This window comes from Carcharhinus amblyrhynchos, chromosome 14 (assembly GCF_965287045.1).
Source record: "Carcharhinus amblyrhynchos chromosome 14, sCarAmb.v2.hapA, whole genome shotgun sequence".
NCBI classification, from domain to species: domain Eukaryota; kingdom Metazoa; phylum Chordata; class Chondrichthyes; order Carcharhiniformes; family Carcharhinidae; genus Carcharhinus; species Carcharhinus amblyrhynchos.
The window spans coordinates 21,418,209-21,442,022 of record NC_137337.1 but is presented as its reverse complement, the minus strand read 5'-3'; the positions used below and the strand labels follow the sequence as shown (position 1 = coordinate 21,442,022).

Genomic DNA, 23,814 nt, shown 5'->3' with positions numbered 1-23,814 from the left:
TGCAGAAAAATAAAATTGCAATCTTATCCATGAGGAAACTGAACGGAAATTGCACATCTTCAAGTTACTGGTTCCAGTAGCTTGCCACCTTTTGGTAACAGACCTTGCATGCCGCAGAAGTTCAAATATGGAAAGGGCAGGAAATTAACATTAAAAGAGTGACGAAAACCAAAAATTGTCAGGCACAAAAATATCTGGAAGTCTGTTTGGCCCATTAAACCTTGTTGCTTTGTTAATGGGGTAAATGACAGGATCTTGTTGTGATAGCAAACTGAATTGATAAACAGACAGACTATACAGGGACCTTTGTTATTAGAAAGCAACAATGAGATGCTGCTGGGCACAACTGAAGAAAAGGAACTGAGCTACAAATTTCCATCACTTATATACAATCACACAAAGCTACAATCTTCATCTTTTGGCTTCTCCCATTTTACTTGGGGTTGCCACAATGCTGGCTGATCACCTTTCCCCTTATAAGGTACAATCAGCAATGCTAACAGTTGGCCTGTCATTTTCTGTTGAATGTCAGATCCAAGCTGAATGTGTGTGAAGAACGAATACAGATAAAGATGTTTGCTGAGACTATAATCACTGGCTTCTTTGGTGATGAAGCAAATTTATTCAAAAGAGATTCTTGTACTCTTGTTTGTAACCAGCTGGCCCATCTCAGTCTGGAGAAAGGGACACTTGATACAATTCAACAAATGGCCTGAACATTTCCCACCAGAAGGTGGTCAAGTACTGCTGCAAGTAACAGCAGGAGGATGTCAGAAGAGGGCAGAATTGGATTGGCAGGAGAAAAACTGTGATGGAACAGCTTCTGAATAGTCATGGTAAAAGAAACACAAAAATGGGAAAATACTGCACCCAGAAATGCATCAATTCCTTCCAAGAATGGCAGGGATGGGAATGCGAGAGAGGGTCATTCAAAGAGGAACAAATAAATAAATTGCAGTTTCTGCCATTTTGAAATCAAGCTGTCTGCTTTCCTTTGACTGGTTTTTCACAACAAAATTCTACCTAGCAGAAACCTAATGTATTTGGTTAAGATTACATTCCTTTAGTCATTTTCCAATGAGAGTAAATTGAGTTCTTTTGGCATCTCTTCACAACTCAATGATGAAAAGCCAGAACAATTTCTGTTTCTATAAACTTTATCCATTGCCTGTTTTTTTCTGTAATGCAGTAACCAAAAACACTGACTGTATGGCTTGCCTGAATGTATTGTGCAGTTCAATTAATACTCTTTGCTTTACAATTTCCAATAAGATCATAAGAAATAGGAGCAGGAATGGGCCAGTCAGTCCTTTGAGCATACGCTGCCACTCAATATGATCTCGTATGATCTGATTTTGGCCTGCATAACTCTCAAATTCCTAGTCAATTAAAAATCTGTCTAATTTAGCCTCAAATATAGCCAATTATCTAGACATCACTGCTTTCAGAGGAACAGAATCCCAAAGTCTAATGATCTTCTAGAATAAAAAATTCTCCACATCTCTTTTTTAAATGGGAGATTTCTTATTTTGAAACTGTGACTCCTAGTTGTATATTCCCTGACAAGCAGAAACATCCTACCTTTATCCATCTGCTAAAACCCTTAAATTCCTTTGCTTTTATAAGATCACCTTGCATTTTTCTAAACTCCAATGAGTATAGGCTGAACCTTAAATATGCCAAACTGCACACAGTGCTCCAGGTGCAGTCCAAGGCCTTGAACAACTATTGCAAGACTTCCCTACTCCTGTGCTCTATTCCACTTGCAATAAAGGCCATCTTTCTATTTGCCTAACTACTTGCTGTATCTGTTTTAATTAATTTATGAGATGTGGATGTTGCTGGCTAGACCAGCATTTATTGCCCTTTAATGTTTGCCACTGATTCTCCATCGTCCTATCTTCTGACCAACTTTCCCAGTCCACTTTAGCTAAGTGTCTTCATACCCTTGTAATAGTTTTTGTATCAGCTTAAGACACAAATTCCATGTTACTCACTATCAAATTGAATGTGAAATTCTATGTTATGATCACTATTTCCTAGAATATCCTATACTTTGATTCTTTACTATGACTATTTCATCTTTACAATGTCTAAGTAGCTTGTTAACCTTCATTCTGTGCTATATCTGCTAGTAATAACAGCTTATATTGCATACTCAACCATGTCATCATCAATACTATGTTCCCAACGTTAAGTTCCCTCTTCCCCATTACTCAGACATTACACATCATCTTGAGGACAAACACCCTCTTTGGAAATAATTAACTTTGAGTTAACTTGGAAATGTAGCCTTCCATTTAGAAAATACTCTAGGAGAGCATATAAATATCCTGAACAGAAACAGGCATCACACATTCATTGCTACAATGCTCCGTTCTTTTGCAAGAGTTCAGGAATAACTTTTGATTAGGCAATTTTGGTCAACTAGAAAAGTACTGCAGATTGGTAACTGATATTTCAGTCAGACCACAAACTTGCAAGGGTATGGTTAGGACACCTGATTTGCATAATGATCATTAATATATTTTCTTTGTTCCCTATTGCCCTGTTTAAACATTTACCTCATCCACAACTTTTACCAAAACCTCCAAAGTTTTCAGTTCAGCTGAGTGATTTCTGAGTAAACTTAACAAATGTTTTCAGAAGACCAAAATAGACAATAGCAAAACCCTTATGCAATTAGCAATATAATGACCTCAAAAAGTGCTCAATGTGGGTGCGGACAACTTTTTTATAAACCTGTTTTCATTCTTACTTCATACTTAGGATATTTTGGAACCAATGTTTGGGTTTTTTGAAATCATTCAGTATATTTGCATTGCCTGAACTTTCAAATTTCCATTATAGTATCCCTTATATTTGCTTTAATTAAAATATATTTAAGAGCTAGAAGTGTTGGAACATATTTAGGCTATAGGCTACTGTTTGCACTTTAATCATCATTTAGGAGATAACTCACTTCCTTTAACATACCCTGTTACACCAACTAATAGTGAATCTTCAAATATTCCAATACCTCGTCGACCATTTCATCGCTGACCACTATTTTCTCCACCACATCAGATGCATCCGCTGTCATTTGTTACTCAATAGGGAATATTAGCAACATCTTCCAAGGAAAACCACTGTGAAAAATAATTTTAGAATTCAACCGTACTATCATAACCCTCTCAGCTGTAAGTATTACTTGAAGTGTCTACAGTATTACAGCCAAAAACAAACTAAAAATGTTTCTTCACTATTACAGAATGCACCACAACCTTAATTGTAGATTAACCCACAATTGTTTTCCCAACTTCACAGGTTACTTAAATGGCAATAAGATAATCATCATGACGCAAAGTAATTAAAACAAGCCACTCATTAGTTACAAAATAAAATAATTTTCAAAGATGTAAAACATTTAAGCTACCTTGCATAAATGGAGAATAATCTGTACTATGAAGAGTCAAAACAACACTTGGTAATTTAAATACCAAGATGACACAAGACATTTTATTCCCTATTGTATTACTCCAAAGGTAAACCTCGGCATAAAACCCTCACTGCAGCACCCACCCACTCACCTGTCAGTCTTAATATACTGCCAAACCTAAAGAACTCTGCCAGTTTATCATCATTTCAATACAAAAATTAAATAGGTAACCAGAGAAAATCAAGTCTATAATGGGCTTATACTATAATCACGAGTCACCAAGAAATCTGTGAACAAAATTAGATCCCTAGATTTTAATTACAAAAAAAATGTTTTTCTTTTGATTCAAATCAGGAAAAAGAATATGTTAGAAAATAACACTGCCTGTTAATCCGCAATCCATTTTACGAGCAGCCATTCTTTCCCATGGCATTGCATTTTGGGTGCCAAATAATATGGCCACACTCATGCTGGCTTCTGCTTTCTTTATGCAGCTGTGTTTCTCACTCTTTCATTTCTCTTCTCTATGTTTTTCTCCCCCTTAAATCTTGTCTTTAGTTCCCTGATGTTACCTTGTCTGTACTCTTCTACCTTCCTTTCAGATGGAATGGAAAGAAGGAGAAAGAAAGCCACTAACAGCTAATGGTTGCAATGGAGGAATAAAACAGCATTCCCATTTCCAAGCCATCCCCAAATCACTCATGCCCCTCAAATCTGTCCAACTTTTTAAAATCTGCTCAGCTATTTAATCAGATGCCTCAACTTGATTTTAAATGCCATTGTTCCATATGCCTCAAAATCTTTACCGTACAAAAAAACTCCGTTTTCAAAATTTCAGTTGACCCAACAACCACAGCCTTTCAGGGGAAAAAAGTGAGTTCTAGATTTTCACTGCCCATTTGTGTGAATAGTCCTGGATGATTTTCCTCCATAATGGGCTAGCCTTAATTTTAATAGCCCTCTTGTTTTGATTTCCCACCAAAACAAATTAAGTTTTCTGTAACTATCCTATTGAATACCTTAATTGTTTTAAACATCTTTTTTAGATTATCCTTCAACCATCTAAACTCAAGGGGATATAAACTGAATTCTATCAGGAGGGATAACATCATACTTCCCCACAATAAATTCCACCTGCCATTGCTTTGCCTACAAATTAAGCTGTTCTGATTCCATCTACATAACTTATCAATTACTGCTTCTGTACCCCCTAACATAGTTTCATCTGCTACTCCTGTTTCCTTCAGCCAAGTCATTAGCATATATGGTGAAAAATGTGTGGTCACATACAGATCCTTGGAAAATATCATTTGTCATTATCCTGCCAATCAAAGACAAGCCCTTTACTCTATTTTGTCTCATATCATACCAACCAACTACCAACCATGTCACAACCTGACCTACAATTCTATGCACTTCCATTTTTGTCAATCTGCTTATCAAATATGAATTATAAACATAAAAAGTCAAAATTTCAGATTGTTGATTCTTGTCAGGTCATCCGCATGAAACATTCTTGTTTCTCTCTCCACAGATAGTGCCTGACTTGCTGAGTGTTTCCAGCATTTCCTGTTATTTCAGATTCCCAGCATTTTGTACCCTTATCAAAGGCCATCTGGTAGTCCAAATGCATAGCATTCACAGGCTCCTCTCCCCTTTCCACAATGATTCCTCAAAAAATTGTAACTGGATAAGTCAAACATAACCTACCCTTCGTAAATCCATGCTGACTCTCTGGTCAACTCATACTTGTCCAAATGTTCAGCCATTCTGTCTCTGATGATAAGATTCCAGTAACTTTTCCACAACTGATATTAAATTGATGGGTCTATAGTTACATGGTTTCTCCCTCATGCCTAGGAAATTCTGTGGTCTTGAAATGAAAACTTTATGGAATGCATTAAAGGAAAATTCAGTGGATGCATTTAATCACTTTTGTAAAATATAATTTTACACATTGTTTAAACCCTTATCTTAGACATCAGAAGTGTAATTACCTATCAAAAGATTGAGAAAATGGAGTAATTTGTGAAACACATTGATCAGATTAGACAATCACAGCATGATATGGTCCAACTATTTAATAACATCTACTGTGTACCATAAATCTGGGACTGGTAGCATTGGAAAGGCCCATCGCAATGCCACATATTGGAGTAATGGTTACGGCAAGCACTTGAAAATTTTCAGACATAAAGCAGGTCCCATGCACTGAATATACAGCGGAATGCACTATTTTTCTTTTAAAGTTTTCCATGCTATGCTCTTCCATGCTGTTGGTTGCTACAAGGTGTTTAATAGTGGGCTGGGGTCAGAGTTTGCCTGGTCGTAGGAAAGCACCCATTTTCCGCTTAGCTCTGCAGTCTGCCATCAGTTAGTAAGGACTTCTAAACACATCCTAACACTTTATAATATCATTTGTTACAACTCCAGTACTCCATACTTTGAATATTGAATCCGGACAGTTGCACATTTAACTTAAAAGACTTATTTTTAATCAATGGTTTAGAAGACAATGCATTTCTGTCAAATTTATGAGTGAAATTCTGAAAACATTGCAGAATAGAGCTTAATTTTGTAATTAACTTACTCTAGTTAAAAGGAAAGGTGAGAGAAATTAGGGCCTTTGTCACTAAAACAGATGAGGCAAAAAGGAAATCTGATACATGCGTTCACATCTGAGGAGATTTGATAAGGGAAAATAACTGAAGAAAGGGAAAGAAAGAACACCAACAAAAAGATAAAGGAAAAAGTTAGAGCCTTTCACTTAATATTGAAAGCTGCTTCACCATGCAAAGCCTTAATAAAAAGAGCGCTGAAAAAGAAATAATCTTCAAAAACGGAAATGGTTAAATGTGAAAAAAGCTAACTTAAAAGGATATGGGAGAAAGGGGACTAAGTGGATCCTCTTTGAGAGCCAGGACAGGTACGATTGGCAAATTGCATCCTCTGTTTTGCACAACTGTATAATTTTATTGCCCAACTAACAAATTTACTGTAATTCTTGGAATTGGCAGTCCAATTATGGAGGCAGGGTTATGTCAAAAGAAAAATTTCACTATGTTATGTTTCAGCACTCAACTAAATGACAATTATATAGATGATTCCTCATAGGACCATTTTGCGATATACCTCAATGATTTCTCTTAATGCAGATTTCATTGCATTAATCTGGAAAAACCTTTTATGTGGTCATAATTACACTTCAACAGTGTGATTAGATCAAAACTATTTTATTCTACTTTTTAAAGAAACTATAAATATCTGCAGTTAACTAAGATTTTCTAAAACTACAAACAAAGATAAACATAAAAACATAGTTTTCATGTTTTATTTCTGAATCAGTTATAGAACAGAACAGTAACGAAACCTCTCTCCCTTTTGAGACTGTATGTACATACGGTATACAGTACAGCTTTGCTCTCATTCCAGCCATGCAGGGGATGTGATGACTATCACCTTCTTTTGTACATTTCTGTGTCAAAGGATAAAAACTATTTTAATCTACTGCTAGTCCAAATAACACACTAACTGTAGAAATATAGCAATATAAAATGTATTCTAACTGAAAATTAAATAAAACAGAACTGTAACAATTTACTATTTATCTTGCTTTTCACAGAAAGAGCGTCAAAATAATTTAGATCAATATGAGATGTTGAAGATGAACTGAAGCAGATGGAAAAATAGGGCAAAACATTCATGTATTGTCACAGTTTTCCCTCTACATTCTTTGGCTGCTGCGAACTGATTATCACAGCTAAAACAAAAGAGAGAAAAGGACATCTGTATTTAAAGCAGTTCCCATGGTCTCAGGGTGTCCTAAAGCACTTTACAAACAATGATGTACTTTTAAAGTGTTGTCACTACTGTAATGTAGAAAACACAAAGTCAATTTTGTATATAACTATCTCCCACAAAAAGACAATAAAACAAATGACCAGAGCACCTGTTTCAGGTGACGGTAGAGGGATAAATGTTGGCCAAAATGCTAGGTGAACTCCCCAACTCTTCTCGATTTGCAACTTTCTGCATCAGAAACTGAGGGAAACATCGACAAAACGGAAAAACTTACTCCGCAGGCTGAGAATTGACAAAATAGCAGCAAAATGTTTCCTGTTGTGTTGCTAAGTGTCCCCCAACCCCCAATTGCTCCCCACTACCACCCATGTGTACCTTCCCTGGAAAATAAAGCTACCTCATTAGTGCTACTATTGTTGCCAACTATTGGCAGCTATATGACAGTGGCCTGCAGTGATGAGTTTCTCTGTGTACCTGTGGTAAAGTGATTGGCCTCTGCTTCCCCATTATTGGGAAGTGTTGAGATCGGGAATTAACCATGCAGGAATCTGAGATGCAAATCTCTCATTGCCTCATTGCTTTGTGCAATATATTAAGTTTCACAGGCTTGTGCAATGAAGCCACTGAAGATAGGGTGTTCACCATTTGTGCCTTCCTTTACAAACTGACGTAGAATCATACAACCAAAAGAGAAAATTTTCTGGAAAATCTGAGCCAGCCTGGCAGCATCTGTGAGGAGAGAAAAGAGCTGACGCTTCGAGTCCAGATAACACTTTGTCAAAGCTGATAGAGAGTCATCTGGACTTGAAACATCAGCTCTTTTCTCTCCTTACAGAGGCTGCCGGACCTGCTCAGATTTTCCAGCATTTTCTCTTTTGCTTTCGGATTCCAGCACCTGCAGTAATTTGAATTTTTTAAAACTAGTAACATAGAATCCTGACAGTGCAGAAGGAGGCCATTCAGCCCATCGGGCTTGTACCAACAATCCCAGCCAGGCCATAACACAATAACCCCATTTTTTTAGCCCTGCTCATCCCTCTGACACTAAGGGGCAATTTTATAGTCTAATGCATTCTACGTATATGCAAATCTTTTTCCAGTTTGTAATAGTAATTGCTCCAAACTGATGCACACTGATACAACTGTGCCTTACCCTGGTTCTAGTTTTTAATAACTTCAATGACAAGCTGAATGCTATTCCCAATATGAACGAGTACTTTTAGAGGCACACATTCCTCCCAGTGGACAATAATTCTACAGCTATCATATCATATTAATGTGACAAGTTCTGCTTGTTGGATTGGCAGTATATTTGTACAATTAAAAATGATTTGAGTTGGTATTGAGGTGGGCAAGATCTGAAACAGGCACAAATGTACAATATGCATGTGAGAAACAGTTTATGAACAAGAATGCTGACAACAGTCCAGATATGTTGAATGGCAGACAGATTTAAGTTATTGTAAAGCTTTATTCAACAGTATCGTAAGAGAAATCTTTGTGTTATCTATCAGTCCAATCGCAAGATCGCCAGTACTGGAATACTCAATTTGATAAAGGAAACCGTCCAGTTAAGTTGCAGGGAAACCATTACAAGGGTAGGTAAGAATCTAGAGGATGGCCTGGCAATTTTCCTGCTCAATTCATAGACCAACTCCAACAGATAAGTTGTAGTGGTTTCACGAGCAGAGCAGACATGCATCACGTTGCTCTGACTGAGATTTCAGCTTTACATTAAAGTTGAAACAATGCATAAAAAGTGAGGGAAGGTTATCCATCCAAAACATTTAATCTTTTTCTCTCTCCAAAGATGCTGCCTGACCTGCTGAGTATTTCCTACTTTTATTTCAGCTTTCTGGCTTCCGCAGTATTTTGCTTTAATATACTACACATCCTCATCATTACGTTTTCTCAAAGCATCAAAAAAAGCTACCATACTTTTTAAACCAAATATTGTTGGTTTAAAGTTTTCTTATTGCAAGATGAATAAGTTATTTTTAGTACAATTAAGTTATTGTAAGTAAACAGTTAAACAGTGGTCAATTGGATTCTAAATGTTCCCTATTATAATTTCAATAATAACAACAGCAGCAAAAATAGTTAACACTGGACAGACTAAAATCAGTAGGATCTTACTCTGAAAATAAGGATCTGAAATCAAAGCTCCAGATTAGCTTGTACTCGGATAAAGGTTCGATGTTTGTCGTTATAAGGGCAATTCTTTTAACAGAGTAGCTACTTTCTCAGCAGAGCACCAAGCCTCACCTTGCATGCTGAGGTGAATCGCTCTTCGCAGATCTGCTTCTTCATCTTCTGTCTCCATGTGCTGGCGGCTTAACGTCAATGCCCGCTGCAGATTTTCATCATCTTCATCCAGAGCATTTGTAATTGATTTGGACATATCGATTGCTTGTTCCCAGTCATTGTTCTGTACCCTATAAAACACAATTTTAAAAATACATTAAAGGACAGAATGTGAAGTTGGTAAAATTCACACAAAAAAAGCCTCCTCCAGTTGTTCTTACTGGGTATTACATTCCTGTTAATCTAATCGAGAACATTTTTCTCCCTCATTTAGTCTATTTTTGTACTTAGCTGCCATAAGGCATTTAAAACCAAATTTTGTTCCCTGGAACATTTCTGAGCTTATCTGAGGAAATGAGTCCTGTAGAACTTGGGTGTGATGCCCCTTAGGAGTCAGAATTTTACATAGCAAAACAGGCTATGTAAAAACAGAAATGATAGGCACCAGGTGTAGGTTGTTTTATAACAGAAAGAAAAAAAAAAGATCTTGAGCAATTTTGTTCCTCAGTACCTCTGACCAAATTCTGTTCGCTGATTTGCCTCCTCGCCAATTAGCTTTGGCCTCTCTCGTTGCACCACTTTCATCCTTTTTAGTAACTCATCAGCTTCGCATGCTGGCAGTTCTCCTCTTACTACAAATATCGAATAACCTGGAGAAATTATGCAATTAATCAATCATCCTGGGCTTTATAAATAGAGGCATAGAGTACAAAAGCCAGGAAGTTAAGTTAAACCAAGATAAAAACACTAGTTTGGTCTCAGTTGGAGCAGTGTGTAATTCTAAAGTAAAGTTTATTTATTAGTCGCAACTAAGGCTTACATTAACACTGCAATGAAGTTACTGTGAAATTCCCCTCGTCGCCAGTCTGATGCCTGTTTGGGTCAAAGCACCTAACAAGCATGTTTTTCACAATGTGGGAAGAAACCCATGCAGACGCAGGGAGAACGTGCACACTCCACACAGACATTGACCCAAGCTGGGACTCGAACCCAGGTCCTTGGTGCTGTGAAACAGCGGTGCTAACCACTGCGCCACCACGCTGTCTGGACATCAAGCTTCAGAGAAGACAAGAAAGATTTAGAGAGAGTACAGACACATTTGCTAGATTGGATGATCGATTAATTGTGTGGAAAGATTGGACAAGCTGGGGTCATTCTCCTTAGAGCAGAGAAGGCCAAGAGTAGATCTGGTAGTGTTGATCAAAACTGTGAAGAGCTTGGAAAGAATAAGTAAAGAGAAACTGTTTCTGATGGCTGAAGGGTCAATTATGACAGGACAAAGATTTAAGCTTTGAACTAGTGATGGTACAAGAAAAACAACTTATTTTTAACGCAACAAGTGATCAGGTTTTGGAATACACTGCCTGGTAGGTTGGTGGATATAGGTTCAACAGTATCTTCAAATGGAAATTGCATGGATCTGAGGAAAGAACATGGGAGTGGAACTAACTGGCTTGCTCATCAAAAGAGCCAGCTCAGACCCGATCAGTACATGACCTTCTCCTGTGCTATACTATTCTTTCATTTGATGAAATTAAACAAAATATAAAATTTTTACTACAAACCTTTGGTTACCTACCTTAAATGAGGTCATTCTGACATAAACACAAGCCTCTCCTCAAATAAACAAATAGGTAAAATCAACTGTGATATCACATTACCAACTGTGACATTGAGCCACCTAAAAGACCTAACTGGTTAAGATCAAGGACCTCCTCCCTTTTGGGCCAGTGGGCTGGATGCATATAGCATAATGACTAAATGGGCCACATTTGATCAAGCAGAATCATGATTAAATACAATGTCCTATACAATCATATTATTTCTGCTAAAACGTGCGCATTTATAGAAAAACTATCTACAAAATTCAAGTTCCATGCATTAAAAATCCAATTGCTCACCATCCCCAACCTCCCCCCTCTATCCTCGCACTTCAATATAGGAACTCTTAACATTAAAAATCTGAACCCACAGAGTACAAATAATCAATCTTGGTATGTTAGAAATTTGCAATAAACAAAACAGATGAGAAGTGCCACCTTGGCTCACTCCAAACCATTATCTACTCTCGATCATAAGGTTGTGGGAAGCTTGCAGCAATGCTGTGACATGGAGGTGTTGCACTGGGGGAGGAGCTAATCCATGGGTGGGACGGTAAACTGAGATTTTCCTGTTCAGGGTGACATTTCTGCAGTTTTGAGGAAGAATTCTGGCCTCAGGTCACTGTCTTGTGTGGGGAGTTCGTACCTTCTCCCCGTGTCTGTGTAGGTTTCCTTCGGCTGCTCCAGTTTCCTCCCACAGTCCAAAGACGTGCGAGTTAGGTTGATCAGCTATGCTAAATTGACCCTAGCGTTAGCGCAATTAGCCAGGTAAATATGTGGGATTGTGGGAATAGGGCATGGGTGGGACTGTGGTCTGTGCAGACTTGATGGGCCGAATGACCTTCTACTGCACTGTAGGGATTCGAATAGCTACTTGCCACATTATCTGACCAACATTCCTTCCTCAACCAACACCACTAGCAATGATTAACTGATAATTCAATTTACTAGTTTGTGGAATGTTGCTGACACAGAACAAATGCTAAATGTGCCTCTGCCAAACACTTGCTGACTTTAGGAAATTTGAGATCGAGATTAATTGTAATATTTTCCATGATCCTGTCTGCTCTGTAAATTGTAATAAATAAGCAAAAGGAAATGAAAAATGTCATTATGGGCAGCACAGTGGCTAGTACTGCTGCCTTGAAGTGCCAGGGACCCAGGTTCGATTCCCAGCTTGGGTCATTGTCTGTGTGGAGTTTGCACGTTCTCCCCATGTCTGCATGGGTTTCCTCTCTCAGTCTGAAAGATGTGCCTATTAGATGCATTGACCAGAACAGACACCACAGTGCGGCGACTAGGCGAATTTCACAATAACTTTATTGCAGTGTTAATGTAAGCTTGTGACTAATAAATTATCGCTAACTTTTAGATGCACCGGTCTAAGAGCAAGACTGGAATATGTTACTGGGACATAGTAGAAGGACCTTTACCACATACCCAAATAATTGTTCTGGAATTGCTTGATACTGACAGAGTACCTAAAATGGAAAGTTTTCTATATGTTGGCATAAAAATCCTTCATCTCCAAAGGTGGGCAGGTTAGGTGGAGATTGGCCATTCTAAATTGCTCCTTAGCGTTGAGATGTGTAGGCTAAATGGATTAACCATGGAAATAGGGTGGAGGAGGAGGCAGCCTGGCGAAGATTTCTATCAGAGAATCGGTGCCAATGTGATGGGCTGAATGGCCTCTTCCACACTGTAGGAATTCTATAATTGCAATGATCACTGAATTCATAGCAAAGAGCTGGAACAGAAGTGAAAAAGAATGATCTTATTCATTGATATTCTAATTTACTTTGTAATGAGACTGTAGAATTATGTTTGATCTCGAGAGATTGCTTTTTTTAAAAATGATATAACTCTAGCCAGCAAACCGGGATCTCCACCTTCAAAACCTCTGATTCAGACTGCAATTACAATATGCTCTGCTACTGATGCACATTCCTGCCTGTTTATTTTTATGGCCAATTTCTTTCCCACGTCATTTCCAAAAGAATTAACTCCATGCTGGGTTATGGCTGCACAGCCACAAAGAAGCTTGCTTAAGTGGCCAGTTTCTACATGCAAGGCTAAATGGCAAGTCTTCACAGGCCATTTGATCGTGAAAGTATCACAGAAAGTTTTACGTTTAGAGTAGATGACTTCCAGAATGCAACTTGAAGAACCACTCTTTCCCTATATAGCTGTAGAGAACGAGTAAGATTCGTACTCTTAAGAGTCAAAACATCTATGTGTGCCCTGAAATGCAAATCTTTCAATCCTCATTTACAATGTAAAACCTGTGGGCTACCAATAACTTCCATCAACTCTGAAAGTATACTTGGAGACTTTATTGTCTATAAAACTGTACCTTAAAATAATCAGCAAACTTTCTCCATTTATCTTATTTAATTAGTTAGGGTTTTATTTTTCATGAATAGTGAACTAAGTTGTTAGACTATTAATCAAGGGATACCTTCTTGCTGTAACTGAGCCAAGAAGAGGGCGAGGTAAGTGTCGGAGATCAACTCTGGACCCGTCAATAAAGAATTCAGGTTAAACCACTGGACAGAAAAGAAAGCACAAATTATGCATTCCATCGATGAAATGTGCATTGAAAAGATTCATTCTGTGCTGTAACCATTTTGTGACAACATTCGCATTCACTTGTTTTCAAATATATCTGAACATCTTTGCTTATTTATTATCTCCTGTCAGAAAATATGAGGAAGAGTGCCACCTAGTGGTCAAGCTCTGGTTAACAGCCTGTAGTTATCATTTCCAGGTTTAGGAAAGTTAAAGTAAACCACTACACCACAGCGATCAAGGCTGAGGTTGGTTAACTCAGCAACAGGGACTGAACCGAAAATCTTCCTAATCTGAATGGCGCAAGGTTCCAAATTGCATTAAATCTACCAGCTGAGGTTGTGGAGGCTAGAAATTTAACTTTATCCAGATATTTTAATCGATTGTGTTTTTTTGCACAAAACGCCAATTTTTCCAATTCATAAATGTAGCTCTGCAAACATCATAGAACTATAATCATGGTGTAAAGTTTGGCTCTCTTACATTTAATAACTTGTATTTATGAAGCATCTTTAACACAGAAAAACATCCCAAGCTGCTTCACAGTGATGTTGGGCCAAAGGAGGATCGACCAAAGGAGCGGTCAATGGAAAATGAAATGGAAACGTTTAGGAAGGGCAGGTGAAAACATCCCACCAGCTGAAGGTTTAGTTGGGGGGGGGGGGGGGGGGGGGGGGAGAAGAGAGAGAGAGAGAGAGAGAGAGAGAGAGAGAGAGAGAGAGAGAGAGGAGGAGGAGGAGGAGGAGGAGGAGGAGGAGGAGGAGGAAGAGAGAGAACGGGTATTAAGCATGGAGAGAGTAGATGGTGTATAGCTGCAGAAACTTGGTGATGTAAGGCCATGAAGAAGCTTAAACAGGAGAATGAGAATTGTGAATTTGAGACAGTCAGCACAGGTCAGCAGCAATATAGATAACTGGGTAAGTGAAACTTGGTACAGAATGTCAATTTAAACGTGAACGGGGGGCGGTCATGATCGGTGTTTGCAGGTGTGGTAAAAAGAGAGGACAATATAGACAGGCCAGTCAGATGGGCAGAAGAGTGGCAAATTAAATTTAACCCTGAAAAGGGTGAGGTGATGCATTTTGGGAGGACTAACAAGGCAAGAGAACACAAAACGCATGGTAGGACATGAGGAAGTACAGAGGGCCAGAGGAATCTTGGGGTCCCTGAAGGCAGCAGGACAGGTAGATTAGGTGATTAACAAGGTATATGGGATACTTACCTCTATTGGCCAGAGTGTAGAATATAAGGGCAGGTTGTTATGATGGAGATGTATAAAATGCTGTTTAGGCCACAGCATTGTGTGCAGATCTGGTTGCCACACTACAGGATGTGATTGCACTGGAAAGGGTTGCAGAGGAGATTCACCAGATTCAGCTGTTCAGAGAGGCTGGTTAGGCTGCAATAGTTTTCTTTAGAAAGAAGGCTGGGGGTTGGGCAGGGGGAACCAGATTGAGGTGTACAAAACTGAGGAACATAGAAAGAGTAGATAGAAGAAACCTTTTCCCTTAACTAGGGGACAGGGATTTAAGTAAGGGTAGGAGATTTAGAGGGATTTGAGGAAAACCTTTTTCATCCAGAGGGTCATGGGAGTCTGGAACTCACTGTCTCTTCGAGTGATAGAGGCAGAAACTCTCAACATTTAAGAAGCGTTGAGATGAGTGCTTGAAATACCATAGCATACAAGGCTATGGACCAAGTCTGGTCAATGGGTTTAGGAGTAGATTGGTGCTCGAAGGCCAGCACAGACATGATGGACCAAAGGGCATCTTTGTGCGCTGTAAAATTCTATGGCTCTTTGATTCTGATAGGATTGAGGAGGAAATATTCAGATCAGCTGCAGCTAACCAGAGGAGTATAGGGCTGGAAGTTCAGCTTGATCGGTTAAGCTGCTGACATTGTTTAATGTTGAACTAAATTGTTCGCAATGGTCTGAGAGGAAAACACAGCCCCAAAACACTGGCTTTAATTGCCCAGAGTTTAGCTGTAGAGAGCCTGAGCTCATTCAAGCCTAGATGTCTGATTTCACTGAGGTAGTGGAGGAGCTGAAACAGGCAGTGGAAAGGTACAGCTGGTGTCATCAACACATACATGGAAGCTAATCCCATGTCAGAAGATGACGTCACCAAGAGACAGTATGCTGATGAGGGAGAGGAAGTGGTCAAGTTCAGACCAAAGGCGGGAAGAGAAGCTACTGCTGGGAATGCTCTGGCTACAGTAACACAGGCATGAATGGGAGCAAGTAACAGCAGTCCCATTGGGCTGGACAGAGGAATGATGATAATGCAGTCAACAGTATCAAAAGGCTGCAGAGAGGTTGACCAGGGATAATGCACAATGGTCACTGTCAGACAACATGATTTGTGACTTTGGTTAGGGCTATTTTGTTGCTGTGGGAGAAGAAGAACCCTGATTCCAGCAGGAAAAGGCACCAGCGAACGAACCATAAAAATAATGCAACCAATTGTGCACCAATAGTTTTAAAATGATTTCTTCAAAAGCAAACCAAATCTGTTGTGGAGTTTCTTTTTCTCTCCAGGTGAAGTTATTTTTAAAAAATGAGAAACACTAAAACAGAAAAAAAATGCAACTAAGGAGCCATACAGCAAATCTAACAAACTGAATTGGTGGAATGCAACAGGGTATTTTTAAAGTTGAATAAAGAGGTGAAACGATCAGGAGAAATGGAGGAATGATTTTGCAAATGGAATACTGCAACTCGTTTGTGGAGATGAGATTCAGAATTCCATTGCAGCTCTTTAATGTTAAAGAGTGAACTACCTGATTTCCTAATTTTCGCACTGTAAACCAATGTTCTTTGTAGTTGCATATAAAAGCCCTTTCAATTCTGTGGAAACAACAAACATGTAGAGATAGACCTTAAACCATTTTGCAATGAATTTGTTGAAAAATAATCAATTTCATTTCCAAAATGCCAACTTCCAAATAAAATGGCTATCACATATTTGTGACTTGAGCATAGACATATAAACTAAATCCAAAATCTGAAATTAAAACTGAGATCCACAATAAAAAAAATTAATCTTAAAATACTGAGAACACACTGTATTTATATATAATGCTTCTTACACTGGATCAATCCTTAATCGCTGATATTCTGGGCTGTTGAAGAGGGTAATCTCTAAACACCAAACACTCAAGGCAGTACTAATCACCTGTAGAAATAAAATTGCTTTGAAAGCTCTTTGGATTTTACAACAATACAGTAGAACCCACTTAAAATACGTAATTTGAAAAGCAACACCTGGTTTTAACACATGCAAAAGTCTGTGCTCCAACCTGTAAGACATGCTTCAGCAAAGGGCTATTACTTGCATTTTCTTGCAGCCCAAGGTATCATTTCTTCCCTCCCTCAACCAATTAGGAGCTCATGATGTGGAGATGCTGGCATTGGACTGGGGTGGGCACAGTAAGAAGTATCACAACATCAGATTAAAGTCCAAAAGATTTATTTGGAATCATGAGCTTTTGGAGTGCTGCTCCTTCATCAGGTGATCATCACTCACCTGATGAAGCAGCAGCGTTCCGAAAGTTTGTGATACCAAATAAACCTGCTAGACTTTAACCTGGTGTTGTGAGACTTATTAGGAATTGTATATTTGCAGTTATTTTCCCAATGGAAATAACCAGGGTGCAATGGATTGTTCCTACTTGGGCTGTATTTTGTTATATTATCTTGTGCAACTATGCATTTTTTAAAACTCAACGTTCGCACAAAACATTATTTAATGGTCTCACAAAGTGTCATGTAATTTTCAATCATGTTTACAATACTCCGCATAATTCCCCTTTGCAAGCTTGCAATAACAAAATCAGAATAAAAGTGGGTCAGTCCCTGAAGCCTGTCTGCTATTCAATCAGATCATGGTTGATCTGGCATTCCTTAATACCCTCACTGTGAATTGGTGGCTTGATCATTTCTGTTGATCCAACATTCACACCATTGGTAGGTGTGGTGTAGGAAAGAATTCTAGACTGCCTTTAGCCTGTGCGTGAAAAAGTACTTTGTGATTTCACTCCAAAATGGTGTAACTCCTCATTCTGGATTCCCTCACCCGAGGTAAATGGCTTATGTATCTAACTTACTGAATTATTTTATATTTTAGAGTGATCTTAAAAACAAGTAAAATTGAGTCCTCTTCTCTATCAATTTTTTTCATGTCTTATTGATCAAAGAATATTAACACGGCAAGATTCAACTTAATCCACAAAGAGGAGGGGGGTGTTGGGGAGGGGGAAATTATTCTAAAGATTGGATACATTCTGGAATATTATTTGATTGCTTTAGGATATCTGGACAGGAATTCCCCAAATTTCCCATTCCTCCATCAATTGTAGTCCCCCACCATTCATTTTACTTTTCTAAAACATTACTTCAAAATGCTTTGGCAATAGAGAGTTTAATCAGTGCTTTCAGTCTTGTACTGTGTTGTCCATGTTAGTAAATTTGCAATGACAAAAAAACTGATCAAAAAGGTGGAGGATAGCTTTTGCAATTAGTTTTCAGAACGTTGCACAGGTTATCAACTGACACTGAGAGCTGGCAACTAATCAATTCAGTAATGATTTTCCAGCTAATTTTCCCATCTTTTGGCACTATTCTAAAGCAATACCTCTATAACAGAACATTCGGTGAAATGAGATGGGGAAGAACAAGCATTTGCTTTATCACTGCATGATGATGATGGTGCTATATTGCCAATGTATTGTACTAATCAAACATTCAGCTCCTTCATTAACAATCTAATCTGGCGATTCATCTGGTAAAGAGAATAAACACAAAAATGAACTAAAATTTATTCAGCCTGACTGCTTCTGCCTCCATTTTGTGTTATCTTAATTGACAACTTATATAAAATGTTAACGCATTATAGCTAAGAAGATAAATAGAGTGAATTTTTCTGAACATATTTGGTTATGGCCAAGTTTGGCTAATGTCTATTTCTGGCTTCCAAAAATATGCGTGTACATTAAAGTACATTTGACAGCAATGCTTTTGCAATTATCAATTGGGGCAAAAATGCGAAAACTACTATTTAATTAATCACTACCTTCAAATATTACCTCCTCACAGGACAAGTGCATTTCTTCAGTAGCTAACATTGTTAATTTGAGAGTTGGTGTGGTGTCAAGGCAACCTTGAAAATTAATGGTAGCCTCTTTATACCTACTATCAACTAACATTGTCATTTGCACTCACATCCAATTTCAGCTGTAGTATTACCCCTCCCCCACGCCCTTCAATTCTCTGATGGTTATTCTTTAGAATAGCCATCAGCTGCGTCAATGGTAGAGGTACTTTGGCACTGATAACTAGGGCCAGGCGTTCAGATTTCCTGAAAATTCTAATTGTATACATTTTCCTATACTAAAAACAGGGTATGCTGATGGTATCTGGATGAAATAGTTGCAGAACTGACTTACAAACAACATGGAGAAAATGACTGAGAAAGCCAGATTAGAAATTAAAATGAGAAGTAAAAAGCAAATGATGACAGTGTAGATGAGCAATAGGGAAAGAACAAATCAAACTATCTAATTAAATGTCGCTTGCTAGCCCTGTCTACTATGACTTGATTGCTTTATTTAACAATTCCAAGGATAAAGAAAGAAAATTGGTTCAAATCACTTTCAAAGGAGGGAGAGGGTAAGAAAAAATAAAAAGTTTATTGCTAGATATTATAAGCTTAATTATAGGATTTATAGGCTTAAATTCAGATACTTACTTGAATTGAAAAGAATCCACTATCATCCATGTTCCCCGAAGGTTGCTACATTGAGAGAAAACAATTAAAGTTGATGGAATAATGCAAATGTTCATGGTACACAGTCAAAGCATGTGAAGGGCTGCATAATTTCAAAGGGCAATTAAAAGCACTGAAACTGGGATGGCATTTTACTGATAAACGGGTTAACATCAAGACGCTCTTTACATTTATGTGAATTAACTAGAGGGCCGACGAGGTATTTGTTTAACAACTTACCTTAAAGCTGACACCTCCAACATTGCAGCAGTCCTTCAGTACTGCAGTGAGGTGTCAGCTTAGATGCTCAGGTCTCCACAGCAGAACTGGAATGCAGAATGTTCTGACTAGAGGGGAGAGTGCTACCACCGAGTCATGGTATTTGGTCTGTAGAGAGCAGCTTCAATGAAATTGATGTTGCGTTAAATTGCAGTTTTTACCTGTAAAAATATTCTATATTCCTCTGTAGTAGTTCCTCCCTCTGCCATTCTTTCTCGCTCCTCGTCATCCAACTGCTGTGCAATTGTAGAGAGGTCTATAGGGCTAAAGTATTCTCCCTGCAACAAATTGTTGAGGCAATGCTGAGCACAGAGGGATCCTTCTTGCTATGGAATTAAGCAGAGCAAAGCCCATCAGATTTTCATATAAGGTACCAGAGACAGATTTCTTGCTTTGTTGTGTAAATCTGACAATACTGCACAATAATACTCTTTTTTAAGCAATAAAAAGTAATCTTCAAGTTTTAATTAAACTCTGAAATGGGATCATGCATATTGTAATTAGGCTTCTTACCAACAGGGATTCAATTTCAACTTTCATAGAATCCCTACCGTACAGGAGACTATTCAGCCCAGCGAGTCTGCACCGACCACAATCCCACCCAGGCCCTATTTCCATAACCTTACATATTTACTTTGCTAATCCCCTGACACTAGGGTCAATTTATCTTAACCAATCAACCTAACCTGCATATCTTCAGACTGTGGGAGGAAACCCACGCAGACACGGGGAGAGTCATCCGAGGCTGGAATTGAACCTGGGTCCCTGGCGCTGAGATAGTACTGCTAACCACTGTGCCACCCCTCAGACACATTTTGTATTTTCAATGGCCTAAGCTTGACTTCCACGTACAAAACGTCTGGAAGAGCGGACCGCAAAATGAACAATGACTTCTTATACTTTTGGGGTATGCGCCAGAAATAATACAGGATGCCATCATTGTATGCTCAAATTATATTTAGGGAAACTGTAGCATAGTGTTAATGTCATTGGACTAGTAATCCAGAGGTCTGGACTAATGCTCCTGTTGGACTTTGACCTGTTGTTGTGAGACTTCTTACAGTGCTAACACTCCAGAGACAGGAGATCAAATCCCATCACAGCAGCTGGTGGAACTAAACTTCAATTAATAACAAACCTGGAATAAAAAGGTTCGTCTTCATAATGATGGTCACAAAGTTACTGGATTATCTTTAAAAAAAAAATCTGGCTCACCAATTATCTTTAGGGAAAGAAACCTGCCATTTTCACTTGGGTGAACTTTATGTGTGACTGCAGGCCCACAGCTGATTTTTAACTATTTGCTGAAATGGCCAAACAAGTCTCGCAGTTCTGTCAAATCACTTCAGAGAAGTCAAAAATGCTGGATGGACCATCTGGCACAGGAAATGACAGGAGATGCAACCTGCAATCACCTCCTCATTAACCGCTAGGAACTTGTACCAAAGTTAACAGAGCTGTCTCACAGACTAGTAAAACAAAAGCCTCACACTCATACTCATGAATCATATCTTTCAGCTAGTGTCAACACTATCCCTGTGTTGCCCTGACCTACAGGTAGGTCAGACCCACTAAAGGTATATAGTCAGGAAGGAGTAACTCTGCGAGTCCCAAGTTTGAATCTAGACCCCATGAAGTCTCATGGTATCAGGTCAAACATTCTGCTAAATACCATTTGCAGTTCTCCTTCAATCAAGAATCACTACTCCTCCATGTTGAACACCACTTGGAAAAAGCACTGAGAATAGCAAGGCCACGGAACGTACTTTGGCTGAGCGACTTCATTATCTATCACCAAAAGTGGCTTGGTAGCAATATAACTGAGAGAACTGGCCAAGCTCTAAAGGACATCTGCCAGACTGGGCCTGCATCATGTTAGAAAGAAACCATGAGGAAAAATCCTACTTGATCTCACCCAGAGCAATCCACTGTTGCAGATGTACAGCTCTGACTGTACTGGCAAATGAACACCATACAAATAGAAATGTAGTACTGCATCCAGTTTTGGACGCTACACTTCAGGAAAAATACAAAGACATTAGATAAAAGGCAGAAAAGATCCACAAGAACATTTCCGGGGTGAGGAACATAGATAGGGGGCATAGTGGCAAGTATTGGTGCCTCACACTGCCAGCGACCTGGGCTGACTGTCTGTGTGGAGTTTGAACGTTCTCCCAGTATCTGCGTGGGTTTCCTCCTGTTTCCTGCCACAGTTCCAAACATGTGCAGGTCAGATGGATCAGCCATGATAAATTGCCTCTTCGTGTCCCATGATGGGTACATTAGGTGGATTAGCCATGGTAAATGCACAGAGTAATGGGGATAGGGAAGGAGGCCCAGGTAGGATGCTTTGTCAGTGCAGATTCAATGGGCTGAATGGCTGTCTTCTGCACTGTAGGAACTCTATGATCCAATGATAGATTGGAGAAATTAGGACTGTTTTCCTTGGAAAGGAGATTGAGAGAAGATTTGATAGAGATGTTCAAAACCATGGGGACAAAGCAGATAGGGAGAAACTATTGCCAGTGGCGTAAGGATCGAGAATGAGATGGCGCAGATTTAAGATAATTAGCAAAAGAATCGACAAAGCAACTTTTTCATGAAGTGATGGGTTAAGATCTGGAATGCAGAATAATTAAGGAAAGCCAGCACAGATTCATTAATGGAATTCACCAACTAGGAATGTTTTTGAGAAGGAAACAGAAAAAGTTGATAAGGGCAATGCTGTTAATGTGGTGTACATGGGTTTTCAAAGGGCATTTGATACAATACCACACTACAGACTTGGAAGCAAAATTCTAACTCATGGAATAAAAGGGAAAGTAGGCACTTGCTATGAAATCGACTGAGTGACAGAAAACAGGAAATAATAATAAATGGTTGGAAGGTTTGTAGTGGAGTTCCCTACGCATGAGTGTTGGTACCCTTGCTCTTCCTGATTATTATTAGTGACCTACATAGTGGTGTTCAGGACATGACTTCAAAACTTGATGATACAAAGATTGCAAACATTGCCAACAGCATTGAGGATAATTGTGAACTTCAAAAAGATATAGACATGTTGGTGGATTGGACAGACAAGTGGCAATGAAGTTCAATGCAGAGAAGTGCAAGGTGCTTCATTTTGGCAGGAAGAATATCAACAGTACAAAATAAAGGAAGAAACTAAAGGAAGTGGAAGACACATATCTAGGTTTATGCACATATGTACAGGAGACATTGAAAATAGCAAGGTATATTCAGAGAGCAGTTAATAAAGCATTCAGTATTTTAGGCTTTATTAATAGGGACATCGGGTACAAAAGTAAGGAGATCGCATTGAATTTGTATAAGACACTTGTTTATGTCTCATCTGGAGAACTACATTTGGCTCTGGGTGCCATACTTGAGGAAGGATGTGAAAACATTGGAAAGAGTTAGTAAAGGAGATTCACAAGCATGATTCCAGGGATAAAGAACCGTCACCTATGGGGATTGGAAAGACTGGGACTATTTTCCTTGGAGAAAAGACTGAGAGGAGACTTAATAAAGGTATTCAAGATCCTGAGGGCTATGGATAGGGTGAATAGTGAGAAACTGTTTCCACTCAAGAGAGTATCAAGGACAACAGGATACATTCAAAACAATGGCCAAGGAGTAAAAGTGATGGGAAGAAACAGAGGGTAGTTTGAGTGTGGAAAGAACTTCTGGATGGTGATGTAGGCAGGTTCAATTGAGGTATTCAAAAGAGAATTGGATTGTAATGTGATAAGAAAGAACGTGCAAGGTTACTGGAATAAAGCAGGAGAGGGGACTAGGTAGAAAACTCTTTCAGAGAGTCAGTGCAAACTCAATGGGCCAAATGGCTTCTTTCTGCATTGTAAAGATTCTGTGAAGCCTACTTCTGTGCTGTAACAATGATGTGGTTTCCTGAAATATATACAAAATTCACTTTTGGGAATTATTAAATTTGCTTCCCTTCTACACAACGCATTCTAAATTTTCACAAATTGCTTCATGAAAGTCTCTTCACTTCTCGTCTGGATTTTTTGCCATTTAAATCAAATCTGTGCCCCCGGTTATTGATCCTTCTGTCACC

At 38.8% G+C, this 23,814-nt stretch overlaps 1 protein-coding gene across 4 annotated transcripts in view; it reads right to left on the bottom strand.

Moving 5' to 3' along the window:
- The window catches only part of atxn3 (ataxin 3), a 39,241-nt gene that overhangs the window by 9,590 nt on the left and 5,837 nt on the right, over positions 1-23,814 (bottom strand). For 3 of the 4 annotated variants that reach the window (XM_080202386.1, XM_080202385.1, XM_080202388.1), the window contains exons 2-7: positions 19,898-20,062; positions 19,440-19,484; positions 16,474-16,540; positions 13,583-13,670; positions 10,035-10,173; positions 9,485-9,654 (exon numbers count right to left, since the gene is read on the bottom strand). In XM_080202386.1, coding sequence (XP_080058512.1) covers positions 9,485-9,654; positions 10,035-10,173; positions 13,583-13,670; positions 16,474-16,540; positions 19,440-19,484; positions 19,898-19,965 — 577 coding nt within the window. In that variant the 5' untranslated portion in view covers positions 19,966-20,062. Of the gene's footprint in view, positions 1-9,484; positions 9,655-10,034; positions 10,174-13,582; positions 13,671-16,473; positions 16,541-16,782; positions 16,869-19,439; positions 19,485-19,897; positions 20,063-23,814 lie in introns of all 4 variants that reach the window. The other variant, XM_080202384.1, reaches the window with a different exon arrangement.